At 37.3% G+C, this 19,697-nt stretch overlaps 1 protein-coding gene across 1 annotated transcript in view; it reads left to right on the top strand.

Moving 5' to 3' along the window:
* dock1 (dedicator of cytokinesis 1) overlaps nucleotides 1–19,697 on the top strand; it is a 710,521-nt gene that overhangs the window by 552,730 nt on the left and 138,094 nt on the right. The window contains exons 35-38 of the mRNA XM_039774569.1: nucleotides 5,297–5,382; nucleotides 5,602–5,758; nucleotides 6,999–7,039; nucleotides 8,383–8,473. Of these exons, the coding sequence (XP_039630503.1) occupies nucleotides 5,297–5,382; nucleotides 5,602–5,758; nucleotides 6,999–7,039; nucleotides 8,383–8,473 (375 nt within the window). The remainder of the gene's footprint in view (nucleotides 1–5,296; nucleotides 5,383–5,601; nucleotides 5,759–6,998; nucleotides 7,040–8,382; nucleotides 8,474–19,697) is intronic.

Genomic DNA, 19,697 nt, shown 5'->3' on the forward strand with positions numbered 1-19,697 from the left:
GAGCTTGGCAGTGAGGCACAACAAAGCAAGTGGATGGTGCAACTGGTGGCCCAGGTCCACAGCTCAGCCACACTACCACTGCACTAAAATATTAAAAGTACTAAAACAATCCCACAATAAAACCAACCCAAGCCCCCCTTGTAAAAACAGGACATTAGTTTAGTAGGTTAGTAGCTCTCTATGATCTTTAATAGTTTTTCACTTGGACTTGTGACGATGCGGGTTCTGCTCCATGCTCACATTCAGCTTCTGGGAGCCCTAAACCTGACACCATCAGTAATGTCACCAACGAGCTTGGCAGTGAGGCACAACAAAGCAAGTGGATGGTGCAAAAAAGTGCAAAGTGCTTTTATTAAAACAACAAAACGAAACCGTGTCTAAATAAATAAAGTGCAGTGCATCTCAAACGTCTTCAAATAAATAATCCATAAGAACAAGTGAAAGGTGGAGGTTAAAAACACAATAGAAAAAAAACAATCCTTTAAAACAATGAGGTTATTACAATGGCATGAAGCAGTCTCTTTAAAAACACAAAGCACGGTTCCTTCTTTTACTGGTGACTCCCCTGCTTCTCCCATCCAGGCTATGCACCAGGGGAGTCACTCTACAAGCAGCTGACCTTCTTCTGCTCAACTGGTCTGGTGGCCTCCCGATCCCTGGCTTCGTTCAGCCCTTGCCAGACCGAGACTTTGCTTCTACTCCATTTCTATTCTACTCCAAATCTCTGACTCCCGCTGCCTTTGCTGCGGCGAGCCAACCTTCTCCCTGTCATTCCTGCTCCCAACAAGCACTCAGCACGACTGTCAGACCTCAGGTGCCGGCCAAACACCCCACTCGGGCTCATCTCTCCCAGCTGCCTGCATACCTCCACGAGTTTGTGCTTGCTTGCTCGCTCGCTCTCTCTCTCTCACACACTGACTTTCTCCCTCCTGCTTCCTGCCACCTTCCTCACTCATAACCTCTGTCCGTTTTTTTCTTTTTTTTCTTCCCTTAGCTGCCTCGCGCTTCTATTTATTACAGGGACATGGATCAGCTGTGGCAAACCGCAGCACCTGGGAACAATTACGGATGCGGACTTGTGCACTTAAGCAAGGACTGCCCGCATCAGAAATCACCCAAGGAACCACTTCAGCCACACACCACCACGCCCCCTCACTAAGCCGCGAGTGCGGCGATTATTTATTTAAAAAGTGGCCATTTTGACGTGAGCTGTTGACCCGCTTCACCACATTCCACCCCCCATAAGCCCCAGCTGCAGAGGAAGGCTCCATGCCACTGCCAACCCTGTGCAACTGGTGGCCCAGGTCCACAGCTCGGCCACACTACCACTGCACTAAAATATTAAAAGTACTAAAACAATCCCACAATAAAACCAACCCAAGCCCCCCTTGTAAAAACAGGACATTAAAAGAATAAGAACCTTTAAAAGACTATAAAACCAAACGATAAATGTCCATTAAAAACTCAGTCCTTTAAAATGACCTGCTCTGGCTTGGGTCGGTGGGTTCTTTAAAAATCTGCCACCAATCCTGCTTGCTGCTGTGTCTCCTGTTCTTCTGTCCCCACTGCCAGCTCATCCCACCACTGCTACCAAAACGTGACAATGTGGGTTCACTCCACGCTCCTATTCAGCTTCTGGGAGCTCTTGAACCCGAGTTACATTCTCGAGGTATGCTAGTAAATGTAGTTCTAGCCAGTTGCTTGCACTCGTCTGTTGCTTCAAATATTTTTGCAGGGTACTTTTGTCTCAAATGATTGTACTGTATATTGTACTGGTTAAATTGTAGAAGGGAAGTTTAGCATTGCAGATCTTGCACATAACAGTGCTGTTGTTTTCTGTTTCAAAATACTCCCCAATGTGATTTTCCTTGTTTTCGTAGACATTAGAAATATCTGTTGTCCTGCCTTGCATCATGAATAGAATATCCGGATGGCAATTTCAGTTTTCAAATAACAGCATCCCCCGGTGATTAACTGTTTATTCAACTACTCGTGCACTTATCTAGTTGACCCATGCTCATTTTGTGTTATTAGAATTTATAGATACTGTATGTAGATAGATATACTGTACATTGATTTGGATATGCAGTACATTGGTTTGAATTCAGTGGTTCAGTTTTATAGCTTCTTTTACAGTGGTAACCTTCACAAAGCTCCTACGAAAGCAGCATATCTTCATCTGTAGTAAAGATCTTGGCTAAAATTAGTTGGAGAACTATCACTCCTTTCTTTGCATCCTCTCATTTGCTCCTTGTTGGTTTTAGTATAGTATATTTATTTATTTATTTATTTTGCTGTTTCCTATTAATATAACCAATTAGAAGTTCATGCCTTATTTCAAGGCTGCACTTTGGATCTCCTTTTTTAGGAAAATTATCTTTTATTTGTTATGTTCCCTCAAATTTGACATTTTAGGCATCGTGAATCAAATGATTATTTTAGGGTTTTTTTTAATTTATAATTTGTTACGTTGAAATGTGCTATATCTTTTTCTTTATGTATCGTGAATTACAAAATTATTTTTTGTTATTCAGTGCTTTCACCCCTATTGCCAGTCTAGAATTTTTAGGTCACCTTTTACAGAGTAAACCACCATAAGGTTATATTTAAAGTAAATAACATGACATAATGATGATAAAGATGTCAGAACATGAGAAAATCTTCTCTTAAGCTCTTAAGCATGAACTGATATTGCATGAGAACATGTCAGTCTGAGCTGACATAATAGTAGAAGCAAGATCAGTTTAGTTGTTATAGAAAAATCAATTAGAGAATATAACAAGTATTCCTACTAAAATTTAAGAGAATGAAGAAGAATTGTTAAGTGTTGATCCAATTTCAGATCAAGTGATCTGAATATAATCACTTATAGAGCTTCATACACTGACCAAAGGAGAGATGACTTCTGAAATAGTGCCTTAAAGCAAAATAAGTTATGATGAATCCGTGGAAACGAGAGAGGGCCAGCATCATAGTGTTCCATATGTCTAGCACGTTGATATGAGAAAAGCAATATTGACAGGTGACCTGGGATGTTGGAATAAACAGACTTTTTTAAGCTTTCATTTTTGTTACTGTTTAAATTGTAATACAACAATGACATTCTGAGTTTTTCTGTTTTATTTTGTTTTGGTTTTTGTGTGGGGAGCATGAAAATTATTTGATCCTACTATATGCAATATATAGGATTTCATTGGGCTGTTATTTAGGGATACTGACATAATACTTGTGTATTTTTTGGCTGGCGTAATGGTGACTATTAGTTTTGAATCTGAGACCCAGTGACCGTTTTTGTATAGAGTTTATTTTTTTCCTGGTATTATGGACTTCCTCACATATATCAGAATGAAATGTGACTCAGTTGTGTACAGATGTGTGTGGTTCTGTGGGTGAGTGTGCTCTACAATGGACTGGGAATTCTCTTCAGGGTTGCTTAATGACTCATGCCTCGATGGTGCAGGAGTGAAGTTCAAGTAAACCATGAACTCTAATGTACTTATTGTAATATACTGTCCTGGATAACTTGACAGCTTTAACTTGTAAAGAAAGTATCAATATGTGTACTAAATACCAAATATATTTATGGAACATTTAATATTTTGGTTTTAATAATTGCCTTTCTTCTTACATTTAAATTGTGAAAGCCATTTTGGACTGCACTAAACAGCAGCTTGTGCATTAATCAGTTGATTACGGTCACATGATTTAACATTTCTGTTTATTTTGATCAGCATGATCTTCTACATAACATTTTAAAATAAGGCAATTTGTTGTTTTGCTATCAGATCTTCAAACTTATTCTTTAGAAACTGGCAATCTGTGCGGCACAAATTAGTGTGAAGGTAGTGAAGGATTAAGCCATTAAACAGTTGGTTCTTGTGTTACTAATATGCAGGAGATGTAATTAGCCGACATTATTAGTTACTTTAACAAGGACCTGCATTTGGCTGCATTTCCACAGCAGATGTGTGATGCAATAATACAGGGTAATGTTTGCATGTTTAAAAAGCCTTTATAGCCAGAGTGTGTGCATTTCATGTAAACAAACATATTCTGATCCTGGTCTTCTAAATGAATCTGACAGAATGGCACATTTTAAGCTATTAAAATGTTGCATTAAAAGCTGTCTTTTGGATTTTTTTGAGTTACTAAACCAGTTTTGCTAATTAGTTGTTTGAAGGTTAAGCAACTGTTGTACCTGCACATTGGAACATCAGATTGCTCACAGCTGTTCAGCTTTTTAAAAGAAATAAAAAATATGCAAGTGGATGATTTTGAACATTTTGGAAATTCAATTTTGAAAATAGCATTTTTTTTTCGTTTGGCTGGAATGTGATTTCTGGAGTGATTAAACAAATACCTGCACCATAACATTTGCAGAATTCTAGGTTTTGTTTGGCTAAACTGGCTTTCTCTTGTCAGATATGATAACCTAAATAGCAGAGTACTGCTCACCCTGGAAATATGGGTGAGCCTGTATGGGCAGAATTGTCATTTCTCACCAAAATATATATGTGGATTCCATTTCTTTGTTTTTTTTTTTTTTTTTTATTCTGCTTTACCATCTTCCTGATAAAACAAACTAGGTTTCATTTTCTTTCCTCTGTCAAATATCAACATATATCAAAAAACTTGTACATGTGTTATTGATTTGTATTTAGGGGTTAAAATATCTTTTTTTTTTTTGTGGTACTTTCATCTGGTCATATTCAATGAGAAGTACTGGGCTTGCAAAAGCTTTTCAGTTCATTTAGCATCACTATTTCCTTCAAGGAGAAAGCTTTGTTGCTGCACAGTATGTAGACCAAAAAGGTTTTCAAACTTCTGTAATGAGTTCTAAAAATCAGCCAGCATATGTTACCACTAGCTAACAAAAATAAGGAATAGAGAAATGTTAAAAATGTGATTGAAGTTAAGACTTGAAATCAACATACAAATCTACTTAAGCAAGTATTGAAGGCTCAACTGTAAAACAAAGTAAACCTGAAAAGTCTTAATGATTTAAGTTTGTAATAATTGTTTTATTTTTTTTCCTCCAGTCATTTATCACTTAGTATAGTAAAGTATTCAATGTAATGTGTTAGACCTCAAAGAGCTGGAGTAATTCTATAGCAGACTGAAGATTGAATAGAATATTGTGAAATAGGGGCAAGAGTTTTTAAAGTCATTCAGGCTGAAAAAGTTGATTAAGCTTTGCACACTGATCTTTCATCAAATAGAAGAACTATTAAAGCCATAGTAATGAAATGAAAAATTAGCTACACTGATTATTTACGCTTGCTCTGTTTAATTATAGTTTGAAAACGAGATCATCACCAAGCTGGATCATGAAGTGGAGGGAGGCCGAGGGGATGAGCAATACAAAGTGCTGTTTGAAAAAATGTAAGTGGAGATTAATTGCAAGGATTATGCCTGAATCTTTCCAAGTAAGAGATTAATTAATATGTGGGGGCTTTTTTTGCTTGGAAATAATTAAAACATGTTAATAGTTCAGCAGAGTTTATATTTAAATCAGATTATTTTTTTTTCTTTCTTTCAACCTTCATTACATTTCTTTATTTCCTTGGGTGAAATTAACTTGATGTTTACGATTTTATCCAGCCTCCTTGAGCACTGTCGAAAACACAAGTACCTTGCCAAAAGTGGAGAGAATTTTGTCAATCTGGTTGTAAGACTAATGGAGCGGCTGTTGGATTACAGAACAATCATGCATGATGAAAATAAGGAAAATCGCATGAGCTGTACAGTAAATGTACTGGTATGTATTATTAGTGTATTGGTTTATTTGTAATGTTATTTCAGGAAACCGTTTCTCTACAAATCACAATGTGACCTTTTTATGATAAAGGCACCATAAAACATGATTAGTAAACATTGAATATAATATTATTCTTTTTTGTGTCAGCCCTTCAGGTACATCACTTTAAAACTTTAGCATGTCTCTGTTTAAAATGTAAGTAATGTCCATTAGACAGATTTAAAAATTAGGGCTTCTCACTCAGTTATTCTAATGACATTTTGCAAATTCCATATTGAAAGGAATCTGTTTGTTTCATGCATGTTAAGTGCCTAATAGGCATAACATATTGTAGGACCTAACTGTGTTGAAAAAATATGTTACAGAAATATGTGATCCATTTCTGTCCTTCAAATAAATTACACCATTATTCCATCATAAATATTTATTTTTGTGACATATATATATAGACAATGTTAATTTATAATAATGAAACCTTTACTGTTGGGCTTGGATTTCATTTCAGCAGTTATTTCCTTTAGCATATGTTAAGCTGAATTTTGAAGTCAAAAGTGTAAATTAATACAGTTTATTCACAGCTTCCAGTCATATCTTCTATTTTAAAACTACTGAGATACTTTTGTCAGTGTTCCTGTCAACAGAGTGAAATATGGCAAAGTAACACAGCTTTGCAGGTTCAGGAATGAGCTGAAAATTTGTGAACCTCAAGAAATGAATATACATCATGTGCAGTGTGTGTGATAAGCTATTCTGGTCTTGATTTATAACTACATCTTGAATCATACAGTTATATTTACAAAGAATAAAACATACTCAAACTAGGAATGTAAATTGTAACCACTGAGCTTTCAAATAAATGCACCACCCATGTTAATACAAAAAACTTTGAAGTGGAGTTAATGTCATGTTTGGAGAAACTTATGTGATATTGAAAATTAATTTGTAAGGTCAGATGGCATTTATTTTAAAAAGTTGGTTTTATAAATCATTTTTGGCAAGTTAAGATGCCGTACTGCATTACAATGAAGCTTAAAATATGTTTGTGTCTGGAGTTGCTAAGAGACATTCGCATGCTCATACTGCTGGAAATGTAGAATTTGGAAGTTGCTTAATGATGTATTGTTTTAAAATGATGAGGCAGCTATATTTTGTACTCTACAGCCTTAATTATATTTCCACTGGTAAGTGGTTTAACATTGTAGCAAAACTTTAGTTAATAATTCTGTTTTGTTTCTTTTAGAATTTTTACAAGGAAATAGAGAGAGAAGAAATGTATATAAGGTATGCTTTAAATTCATTGATGTCTTCACAACTGTATACTTTTAAGTTGTTACGCTGCACAACTAAACAAATTGTCCTTTATATCTTGGAGGAAGTTTACAAATGAACTTGAGAGTGTGAATGTTGTCCTATGATTATATATCTAGCAAGACATTTTCCAAATTTACTTTTTTGGGTTTAAAGTTATTATATTAAAAATCATAAAATATTAAAATGTTTTTACAGTTGTGTTGATTTTATTTTAACTAAGCTTGGAAACTTTTAACATACTGAATTATAATATCCTTTGCTAAAATGGAACAGTACAGCAAATCACTCCATGAAAATAGATTCATTTTTGCAGCTGTCCATTGTTTAAAGTGATTGTAATTTCACTGTAGCTCATTACAGCAAATGTAATGTTTTTAAACCATTAAAATGTTTAATGAATTCTATCGGAAAATGTTTGTTGCTCTTCCACCCATCCTTTGTCTGCATCTGTTAAGTCAAATTAAAAGTCACAGGGAGCCATACACAAGACGGGAACCAACCCATGAGAGGGCACTAGCCTGTTATGGGACATAGTCATGCACATGCGGTCATCCACACTCAAACCAGGTCAATTTAGATTCAGTAGTCAACTTAAACGTTGTGTGAAAAATGAGTGTAATTGAAGAAATAGTCACATTGACATAGAGAAAATATGCACAGATTTTGTTGAGGCCAGAATTCTACACCCCCTAAATGGTACACCTGCTCATCACAGACCACCCACATGCATTCATTTGGACTCGCTTGTACTGTGCTGACCTAGAATTGCCAATCAGCATAAAAATACAGTGCGTCTCTGGGATGTGAGATGAAAAGCACTTGGACACAGAAGATGCAAACCTTCACACAGGAGCTGACTAAGGCAGCAGTGCAACCACTTGTATTTTTACTATCATTTTTAGATATAAACATTATAAGTGATTAAAATTACATTAAAAGTATAGTGAACTCTGTGCAATTTACAGAAGTGTTTTTAGTTTAATTGTCTAGTAACTGGAAAGCCAATGTATAATATAAATGTTATGATTTATGTGTGCAGATGTTCCAGGCAAGGCTCTAGGACTGTTTTAACTAACAACAAAGAAAATGCTACAAAATTAAAGTAAAATTGTAGCAATATAAAAGCTAGGTGAAAAATATGCTCAATTTTTTAGGAAAATTAATAATACTCTTTTTGCTTGGTGCCAGAATTTTGTTATTTTTTGGAAATCTATTGATGAGTCTTACACATTGTAAGATTTTAAGATTTATTGTACATTGAATGTAATCTAGAAATTATTCACCTTTGAATGTTCATTTATTTTTGTTTGTAGATATTTGTATAAGTTATGTGACCTGCACAAAGAGTGTGACAACTTTACAGAGGCTGCCTATACACTGCTACTTCATGCAAAACTTCTGAAGGTACTCAAACTTTTAGATTTTCTATTAAATAAGGGTTTGTGTAGCAATATGTTTCTTTTTTTGTAACCTGTATTAGTATACTCTGTTTTTCTATCAAATTATGACTCAGGGTCCGCCACAAGTGGCAGTATATCCAGCGGCTCCGTGTACGACTTTATTTTTCGACCTTTTTCTCTGTTTCACTGATCACTCTTATCACTTTTTTTTATGTGAACTCATTCCCTGGACACTTTTTACTACTTTTTACTACTTGGACATGGATTTTTACACGCCGAGACTCGTCTATTCAAGTAGTCAACTTCAAGCGCTGAGAACAAATGCCAGCGCTGGTGTAGTTCCCTATTTACCTGACAAGGTAAGAAGGGGGTATCGTGGCAGCAGAGCTGGAGCTATGCTTAAAGCCAAGCGATTAGCGAGAAAGTGGGGCTACAAACCTTCAGTGCCTTCTGTGATCCTAGGAAATGTGAACTCGCCACCAAATAAGATCGATGAACTGGCCATGCTGGTGAAAAATGTCAGGACCTATGGAGAATGCAGTCTGTTGTATTTTTGTGAAACGTGGCTAACAACTAACATCCCAGATACTAATGTGGAGTTACCCAGGTTTAGCACAGTTACAGCGGACAGAAATGCAAATACCTGCGGAAAGGAGGAGGACTCGCTATTTATGTAAATACAAGGTGGTGCAACTCTGCACATGTAAACGTCAAAATCTCCACTTGCCTGCAGGGACATCGAACTGTTGGCCGTAAGTCTGCGTCCCTATTACTTGCCCAAAGAGTTTGGACACGTCATTGTAGTTATTGTTTACATCCCTCCTAGGGCAGACGTGGAGATAGTGTGTGACATCATCCATTCCACCGTTGCTAATTTACAAACATAGCACCCTGAGGCGCTTGTGCCAATCGCTGGAGACTTTAACCATGTGACGCTGGACAAAACATTACGTGCCTTCTCCCAATATGTGGATTGTAACACCCGCGAAATAGGACTATTGACCTACTGTATGCAAACGTTAAAGACGCATACAGCGCCACCCCGCTGCCTACGCTTGGGAAAGCAGATTATAACCTGGTTCTGCTTCAGCCTCACTACAAACCAAGAGTGAGGGAGCAACCTACAACCACACGCTCATTCAGGAAGAGGTCCCCTGAGGCAGAACAGGCTCTGATAGACTGCTTTGGAGCTACACACTGGGATATCCTGCAGGGGTCACATAGTGAGAACATTGAGGAGGTTGTTGACTGCACAACTGATTACATCAACTTCTGTATGGACATTGTAGTTCCAGTAAGAACAGTACACTGCTATGCTAACAACAAGCCATGGATTACAAGTGACATCAAGGTCCTTTTGAGCCAGAAGAAAAGGGCTTTTAAAGGCGGTGATTAGCATGAGCTCAAGCGTGTGTGGAAGGAACTACGAGTCTAGCTCAGAGCGGCAAAGGAGCCGTACAGGAGAAAGCTGGAGCAGAAGAATAACAGCATGAAGGAAATGTGGGATGGGATGAAGATCATCACTGGCTGCAGCTCGAAGTGGGGTGCCACCATCGAGAGAGACGTGGAGAGAGCAAACCAAATTAACAACTTCTTTAACAGGTTTGACCACCCTAACCCACTCTCACCTCGGAGTACTGCACCCTCCACCCATCCTTCTGCTGATACCAGCATAGGAGAGACATCCCCACCCACAATTACAGCAGCTCAGGTGAGCAGAGAGCTGAGAAGACTTCATGCCAGCAAAGCAGTAGGTCCAGCTGGAGTATCGCCACGACAGCTAAAGGCTTGTGCGCTTGAGCTGGGGAGTCCTGTACAGTGCATCTTCAACCTGAGCCTGGAACAGGGGAGAGTCCCGAGGCTTTGGAAAACATCATGCATCACCCCAGTCCCAAAGGTATCACGTCCTAATAAGCTGAATGACTTCCGGCCTGTCGCTCTGATGTCACATGTGATGAAGACCATGGAGCAGCTGCTGTTTCACCACCTGAGGCCACAGGACTGCCACGCCCTCGATTCTCTGCAGTTCACATACCAGGAGAAGGTGGGAGCGGAAGATGCCATCATCTATATGCTACATCAATCCCTCTCCTACTTGGACAGAGGCAGTCGTGCTGTAAGAATAACGTTTCTGGACTTCTCTAGTGCCTTCAACACCATCCAACCTCTTCTCCTTAGGGACAAGCTGACAGAGATGGGAGTAGATTCATACCTGGTGGCATGGATCGTGGACTATCTTACAGACAGACCTCAGTATGTGCGTCTTGGGAACTGCAGGTCTGACATTGTGGTCAACAACACAGGAGTGCTGCAGGGGACTGTACTCGCTCCGGTCTTGTTCAGCCTATATACATTGGACTTCCAATACAATTCAGAGTCCTGCCACGTGCAAAAGTTCACTGACAACACAGCTGTTGTGGGCTGCAGGAGGAGGAGTATAGGAACCTAATCAAGGACTTGTTAAATGGTACGACTCAAACCACTTACACCTGAACACCAGCAAAACCAAGGAGCTGGTGGTGGATTTTAGGAGACTCAGGCCCCTCCTGGACCCCGTGATTATCAGAGGCAACTGTGCAGAGGGTGCAGACATATAAATACCTGGGAGTGCAGCTGGATGATAAATTGGACTGGACTGCCAATACTGATGCTCTGTGCAAGAGAGGACAAAGCCGACTATACTTTCTTAGAAGACTGGTGTCCTTCAACATCTGCTGTAAGATGCTGTAGATGTTCTATCAGACGGTTGTGGCGAGTGCCCTCTTCTACACAGTGGTGTGCAGGGGAGGCAGCATAAAGAAGAAGGACGCCTCACGCCTGGACAAACTGGTGAGGAAGGCAGGCTCTATTGTAGGCATGGAGCTGGACAGTTTGACATCCATGGCAGAGCGACGGGCGCTGAGCAGGCTCCTGTCAGTCATGGAGAATCCACTGCATCTACTGAACAGTATCATCGCCAGACAGAGAAGCAGCTTCGGCAACTGTCCTGCTCCACTGACAGACTGAGGAGATCGTTCCTCCCCTGCACTATGTGACTCTTCAATTCCACTTGGGGGGTAAAGGTTAAAAGTTAACATTATACAAAGTTATTATCTGTTTTACCTGCATTTTATCACTGTTTAATATTGGGGTTTTTTATTATTGTTTTTTTTATCAGTATGCTGCTGCTGGAGTATGTGAATTTACCCTTGGGATTAATAAAGTTTATCTATCTATCTATCTATCTATCTATCAATTTCTGATTTTATTGAGTTTTAATACTTAAAGATTGAAAAAAAAATAAAGATTAATTGGAATTTGTGCCTAGTAACTTCTGAGCCAACAGCCAAAACTGAAAAACAACTTCACTCTTCTTTCTCCATAATATTGCAACAACCATAGTGCATAATATATGTAAATGCATTCCTCTCTTTGGAAAGTCTTCATACTAAAGCATCTTTTTATTCTTCTAAGATGTTGTATTCTATCTTAGCCAAAATTTTTCAGAATGTGTGTCAGGGAAAATATTTGCAAAACTAATAAGTCATTGTCCTTTGGCGTATTGCAAGTTTTTCTTTGAGGTTATAAATATGCAGTCATGGCCAAAAGTTTTGAGAATGACACAAGTACTGTTTTTCACAAAGTTTGCTGCTTTATTGTTTTTAGATCTTTTTGTCAGATGTTTCTATGGTATACAGAAGTATAATTACAAGCATTTCATAAGTTTGAAAGACTTTTATTGACAATTGAATTACATTTATGCAAAGAGTCAATGTTTGCAGTGTTAGCACTTCTTTTTCAAGCCCTCTGCAATTTGTTCTTGCATGATGTCAATCAACTTCTGAGCCAAATCCTGACTGATGGCAGCTCATTCTTGTTTAATCAGTGCTTGGAGTTTGTCAGAATTTGTGAGTTTTTGTTTGTCCACATACCTCTCGAGGACCGACCACAATCCTCTTAATGGGATAAAGGTCTGGGGAGTTTCCTGGCCATGGACCTAAAATGTTGATGTTTTCTTCCCCGAGTCACTTAGTTATCACTTTTGCCTTATGGCACGGAAAAGGCATTGTTTGTCACCAAACTGTTCTTGGATGGCTGGAAGAAGTTGCTCTTGGAGGATGTTTTGGTACCGTTCTTTATTCATAGCTGGTTTCTTAGGCAAAATTGTGAGTGAGCCCACTCCCTTGGCTGAGAAGAAACCCCACACATGAATGGTCTCAGGCTGTTTTATTGTTGACATGACACAGGTCTGGTGATAGCGCATTTTCTCATCAGAGAAAATTACTTTACCCCAGTAATCAGCAGTCCTCAGCTTCTTGGCTACCCTTCTTGACACCAGGCCATCCTCCAAAAGTCTTTGCTTCACTTTGCACGCAGATGCATTCAAACCTGCCTGCTGCCATCTCTGCACTTATGGTGGCCCAATCCCGCAGGTGAATCAGCTTTAGGAGACGGTTCTGGGGCTTGCTGGACTTTCTTGGGAACCCTGAAGCCGCCTTCACTACAACAGTGGAAATGGATTTTTTGGGATTAAATTCATTTTTATGGCAAAGTGGGACTTTGCAATTAATTGTTGTTCATCTGATCACTCTTCATAACATACTGAAGTACATGCAAATTGCCATCATTAAAACTGAGGCAGCAGACTTTGTGAAAATTAATATTTGTGTCATTTACAAAACTTTTGGCCACATCTCTTCAACACACTCCCTTGGCACTTTCAGTAATCAGTATTCTTCTGAATAAGGTACTGTTCTGCTTCATCATTCCCACACACATTTTAACTGTTAGAAAAAGAACTTGAGTCCTAAAACTTGAAGTTTACTGCCACGGCGGTTTGGACACATTTTATAGGGAACATTCATGTTTGCTAGCTATTAATAGTGAAATGTACTGTTTTATGTGGCAGCTTTGAAAAAAAATTGCATGAAATGATGCAGCAGTTTTCATTTTAATTTGCCTGCAGAGAGTAACTGATGACATCACTGGTTTAGTATTGAGCTGGTGAAAGAGCTCAAAGTCTCATATAGTATACTAAAGTTGTTTTTCTTTAGCTGTGTTCACCTCACCAGCAAGCAAACTCCTAATCTGCAAACAGAACCATAAAATAAACAAACTTCATGTCTTCAACATTGCGTTTTGATTAGTTTTTACAGTTTTAAAAAGTTAGGAATAGCAGTTACTGCACATAGTTTTATGATATTCATATTTTTCAAGTTTAAATTGTTTTCTCATATACTCAGTCTGTCTTTTAACTTTAGACCATATTACTGTATTTATCAAAAGTTTATTTGGTTTGTTTATTTGGTCATGACCATTTATAGTGTGGCTAATCTATTATTTTCTTGGTAGTGATTGTTTATAGTGTGGCTAAATTTCCACAAATAAACAAAAATTAGTGTTAACTTTATTATGCCCACTTGCTTATAATGCAAACAGCCGTTCATGCGGTTGCAACCCGATGTACTCTCAGTGGCCATTTTATTATGAACACTGGTCTAGTGTTTTGTTAGGACCATTTTGCTTCTATAGACCAGTCTGAATTTTTCAAGGCATGGGAAATGTGGTACTGTATATAAAGAAAATGCTTATTATTACACGGTACTGGGGGGCTTCACTCGCCAAATAACCCCCTCCCCCTAATCCCCAACAAGAGTTTAGAACAATTCATTATGAATTTTGTCTATGCTAACTCAATATCCTCAGAGATCCTCCTGTTTCAACTAATTTCAAATGTGTTCTATTACAATCTGATCTTAGGACTGTACAGTGCAGTGGAATAAGCTGAAGTCCCTTTCATGTTCATAGAACTGGCCTGATTGATACATGCTTTGTGACAGGCTGTGAAGAAGTATCCATTTGAAAAAATTCAGATCTGAACTGTAAACTGATTCACATGGGTAACAGCATTACATTGAAACTTACAAATGACAGTGAATTAACAGTCTTAATGTATATTTAACAACATTTCGCACATCATTACAGCTTCTCATTTCCATCCTCTTGTAGGTCCAACATGTTGTGTATTTATAGATGTCCTTCTACGTGTCATCTTGTAATGGGTTGTTGTTAAAATGTTTCTGGTCCTTTTTACTAGCATAAATGAGCCTTGCCATTCTTGTCTAACAGTTCTCATAAACTTGCCCACAAAGCTGCTGCTCACTGGATATTTTACTATAACAGTATTCTCTGTAAACTTTAGTACATGCCAATTCCAGGAAGACTGCCATTTCTGAGTCACATAGATTAAATATCTTACTCATTGTAATATTTGGTTGAGCAAATCTAAACCTCTTAACTCTGCATGCTTTAACTTGAAATGCAGACCCATGACTTTTGGTTATGAAGAGTATGATATTTACTTTCACAAAGTGTACCTAATGAAGTGGCCACTGAGTGCCTATAATACGAATAGTCGCTTTATACTTCTTTCTGTGAAGCACACATCCAACAGTTGTTTTAATAAAAAAAAGTAAAACTTAATTTTCATTACCCTATAATTTATTAAATTGTAGGTCTATGCACTTTTTAAAAAGTCCTGAGTTTTTTACAAGTCAAAAATCATTGTCTCCCTTTTAAGGTAATTCTGCTTTAAATTCCATTTTATGAACTTGATTTTTCTACAATTATAGGAAGCCAGTGTTTACTCTAGCCATGTTGGTTGCAAAGCAGGAGCCAGCTTTGTATAGGACACCAGTGCATTGTAGAGCACAGTCATGGTAAGGCAATTCAGAGTTGCCTGTTCAACTAACTTGTATATCTTTGGAATGTAACAGAATGTGTGGTGCATGCTTCAAAATGCAGAGGCACATCTATTGTTAAAAACATGTCATTTCTCTTTTCAGATCACTACATTGGCTCCATGTAGCAGTATTAATTTCAAACCTTTGTTACTGGGCAGCAGAGTAGCCAATGAGTCAGCACCTGTGTATATGGAGAAACATATGGGGTCCTATGCTCCTTCTGGCCAACTCAGGTCAGCTAATGAAAGGTCTCTGATGATGCTGCCTCTGCATGGCATGTCAATCTAGACTCTGTATATGTGTAACTCCTAGCTGATAGAATGAGCTGCCAACCTCCATCTGAACTGCTGACTCACTCAGTGTGTTTAGGGAATTTGAATACGCTCTTTTATTCTGTGAATTTCTGCCTAATTGATAATGGCTTTAACACCAGAATCCCTGCCAAAATGTTGTTCTCCCTAATCACCCTAGTTTTCCTCACATACACAAGGAAATTCATATGCCCTTATCACCTTGAACCAGTGATGACCTTGCTACAAGGCAGTAGTGTTAGTCTGTCACACATGCGTGGATATCAAACTGATTGAAAATGAAACACATGCATGCAAATGTCTTTATTTTGTAGCGACTGATATTTGGATCTTAGTTTTTATACATTCACAGCAACACGTCATTTGAACAATTTATTTTTCTTCGGCTTTATTCTTAAATGAAAGCAGACTTATTTTGTTACACAGTTTGTTTAAGTGTGTATTTGATATTTAGACTTCATTCTTTACACATTCTACACTTCACATCATATCACTTCATATTATGTCATTATTACTATAACACATGAAAACATTTTCTGTTTTATCTGTATGTTCAACATGTCTTACCTCACATTTATGTTATCCTACAGTTACACAGATTGTCGTAGACAACACACATAAAATATATGTATTTCAAATAGCAATACATGTATATCATTTACCTATACAGTTTCTTACTACTCATCACTAGATAAAATCTTATACACAGACTTGAGCTATAAGTGAAAATAAGGGGAACAGAGAAAATTAGTGCCAGGAAGGGCATACAGCTGGCTGAATGGGTGGGTATTTGAGTGCAAGCTGAGTGCTGCTAATTGACATATTTGCAAAACAAAAATGCTTATTGCATATGTCAGGAAAACTAGGGTGATCAAGGAGAACTAGGTTTTTCGTAGGCTTTTAGGGAACTAGTGTTAATAGATTCTTGCAACTAAGAAGGTGTGACTAGATTACATTTTCTTTTAAACGACTCACTTTTAAAAATCAATTTTGTAACCTTCTAGCACTTGTTCCAAAACAGTCCCCCAGACTGATGTTTACTCCATTATTTTGATCTGTTTTGTAAGTCTATTTGGATAAAAGCATCTGACAAGTGAATAAATGTAAAATGCATAACTGAAATGGGCAAGGGAAGAATGTGTAAACCCAACATAAATAATTACAAGAGACAACAAAAATAACCAATGCACCACTGTGCAACTAAACAGTCAAACTTCTATTATTTGAGTAATATGTGGATATCATTTTGTTGTTTTCTAATTATGTAGTACTCGTATTTATCTTTGAATCTCTAAGGTATAACTTTAATACTCTGTCAAACCATTCCAAATCAGAAATCCAGTCATAGTGGTGAATCTGAGAAATTATTCATATGTGAAAAGTACTGATGCTGAATTGAGCTCTTTCTGAGCTCCATCCTCTCCTAAGGTGACCCTTCATCTGATAAATGTTCTAGTGATACAAGGCAACTGCACAGTGTAGCAGTGCTGGCTTTGTCAGTTGTCTCACTGGGGAAATTAAGCTGGATTGACAGACCTTTTAAGATTTCCTTACAACAGCTAATAAATTTGATTGTAATTGTGATAGCTGCAGTCTTTGTATGTGACTCTTTCAAAAAGGCTGGTGTTTTGAATCAGTCGTTCTTTAGGATCTGGCTACTGCCATCTGCCTCACTGCAGAGTGAAAGAAAGGATGTGTTATATTATCTCTGCTCAGTTTGTAGAGTAGATTTTCCTAAAAGAAGATGCACTTTTTTGGGAGAGTTGCAACATTTGTTTTGGTTCTTTTAATTCCTGAATCTAGCACATACTGTAGACTTAAATATCTGTTTGTGTTAGTAATAATTAAAAATACCATCAAAATGTTCTTGTATTTATTTCTTTGATCAGCATACTGAGTGGCATTTTCTTTGCTTCAGTAAGTAATTTTAAAATTTATATCACAGTGTGCTTCTTTAAATTTGTGTCAGACAGATTTTGATGCAGGATTCGTCTAAGCTTTTTAAGAATGTGACTGACTGACAAGTCTTCTCCAGTAATATATTCTTTATGTGGCATAATGTATTTTACTATTGTTATGTTTGTAAGAAGTACTGGATTTTCTGTTACACTGTTTATTTTATCTGGTTTTATATTTGTACTTTAACACATAGATTATACGTTAAGTCTAGCTAGGTACAGCACAAAATTAGGTGAAGTTATTGAAACTTGAATGAAACTATTCACCATATGCATAATCTCCTATTCTCAAACTATATAAATTAAAACTCAAACATACAAATATTGATGCTTAAGTTACAAAGAAAGAAAGAATGAAATATCTGCTGCTGTTTTGATTCTGCGGAAGACTATTTATTGGTAGAATAAGTGAGCCTATAGAGCCAACATTTGACATAATCTGCCTTTGATATTTACATTGCGGCCTGCTTTGATTGCACATCTAACCTAAAATTGCCTTGGTCCACTCAAGGGAAATGTTACCTGGTATTTTCAACAATTTAGTTTCAGTCTATAGATATCTTTATTGTGTTGAAAACCAATAAGTAAAAGTCAAAGTGAACTTTATTGTCATCTCAACCATATACAAGTATACAGATTGTGAATTTCCCCTTGGGATTAATAAAGTATCTATCTATCTATCTATCTATCTATCTATCTATCTATCTATCTATCTAGAGGAAATTGCGAAGCTCAGGGTCCACAGTTTAACAACATGAAGTGCAAATAATAAATTAAAAATAGAATTAAAATTAAAATCTAAAATTAAAACACAAACAAGACAAGACATTGTCCAAAGACAAGATAAAGAAGTAGCAGCAATATTGACATGTAGTTAGCAATATGAACATTGATGCAATGTATGGTATTTACAGTCTAGATACATAAATATAGTCAATAGATATGTAATACAATAAATAAATAATAGATATAGATAATACAGAAATTATCAGTGTATGATAATAGTTTAAGACATGTGTAAACAATATCAGGTCAGAATGTTTCACAGCAGAAGGATATCAAGAGTGGCAAAATACTTAAAGGTCAGTATGAGATTTTCAGTTCTTTTCTACACACACACTAGACTTTGCAGGAAAGTGGCTTGCATATATAAAAGTTCTGTTTTTAGAGGTGGTTGAAGCAGTGTGGAAGATCCCAGGTCGCAGCATTGTGTTAACACTAGAATTATCAGAGCCTACGAAAAAACTTGTAGATCCGTCCCACCTAAAATCGCTTTGCAACTCTCCATCAGCGTCTTTTGTCCTGTAAATGTGTCGATAAGCAGCAAGCAGTCTACTACCTCATCCCCCCACCACCACACAGTTTTCTTAGCTCAAGTCTGTTTACCTGCATGTCAGTTGCTTAGAGTTGTATAGAGTGGGAAGTCAAGCAAAATTACACCTTTTATAAATACTATATCGTTATTTGGAACACATGCATTTCATGTGTGTTCCGTGTCTACAACATTCTATGTAAACACATTGTTAAAACAGAAATGTTTTTCATGTTTTAGTAATAATTGACAAAAAGTAGACATGAAGTATATAATGTGTGAAACCTGAAGTCCAAATATCAAAGAAACACTTTCACAAATGGTACAACTATAACAGATCAAATGCGCTTCTATTCAAGAATATGACTGCAGAAAAAGAACCCACGTTAGGGTCTCTGTACTTTGTATATTAGAGCCAGATCGAATGTTATTTACCTTTTTTTATTTACTTACTTCCTACAGTGTAATATCACTTCAGAGCTTCCTGTGTACATATACAAAGTACAGCGACAGCAAAAGTGCATTCTTTCTCCGATGTAGAACCGTCGTCATGATCTCAGTTCACTTCTGTTATAGCGCGTCTTTATGTGAAATCAGCAGTGTCAGGTGGGGGGGGGATTGTGAACGTGACTAAGAGATTAAAACTGAATAAAAAAAAAAAACAAAGCTCACCCTTTACAAGTATCATAAATTTACACCGGCAGTTACAGACTGAAATCAAATGTATGTTTTTATTCTAAAATAGTAAGAATAAGAGCAGCTCACTTCTCAAAATGGACTCGACCGGTCTCAAACCTGTGAAGGTTTGATTATCAGTCAACAGTTGATACCGTTGCGCCACCAAAGCGTTCATAGCAAATGCGTGTCAATGTCCACCCTAACGTGGGTTCTTTTTCTGCAGTCATATTCTTGAATAGAAGCTCAT

The sequence above is a fragment of the Polypterus senegalus genome, chromosome 1 (genome assembly GCF_016835505.1).
Source record: "Polypterus senegalus isolate Bchr_013 chromosome 1, ASM1683550v1, whole genome shotgun sequence".
In the NCBI taxonomy this organism is placed as follows: domain Eukaryota; kingdom Metazoa; phylum Chordata; class Cladistia; order Polypteriformes; family Polypteridae; genus Polypterus; species Polypterus senegalus.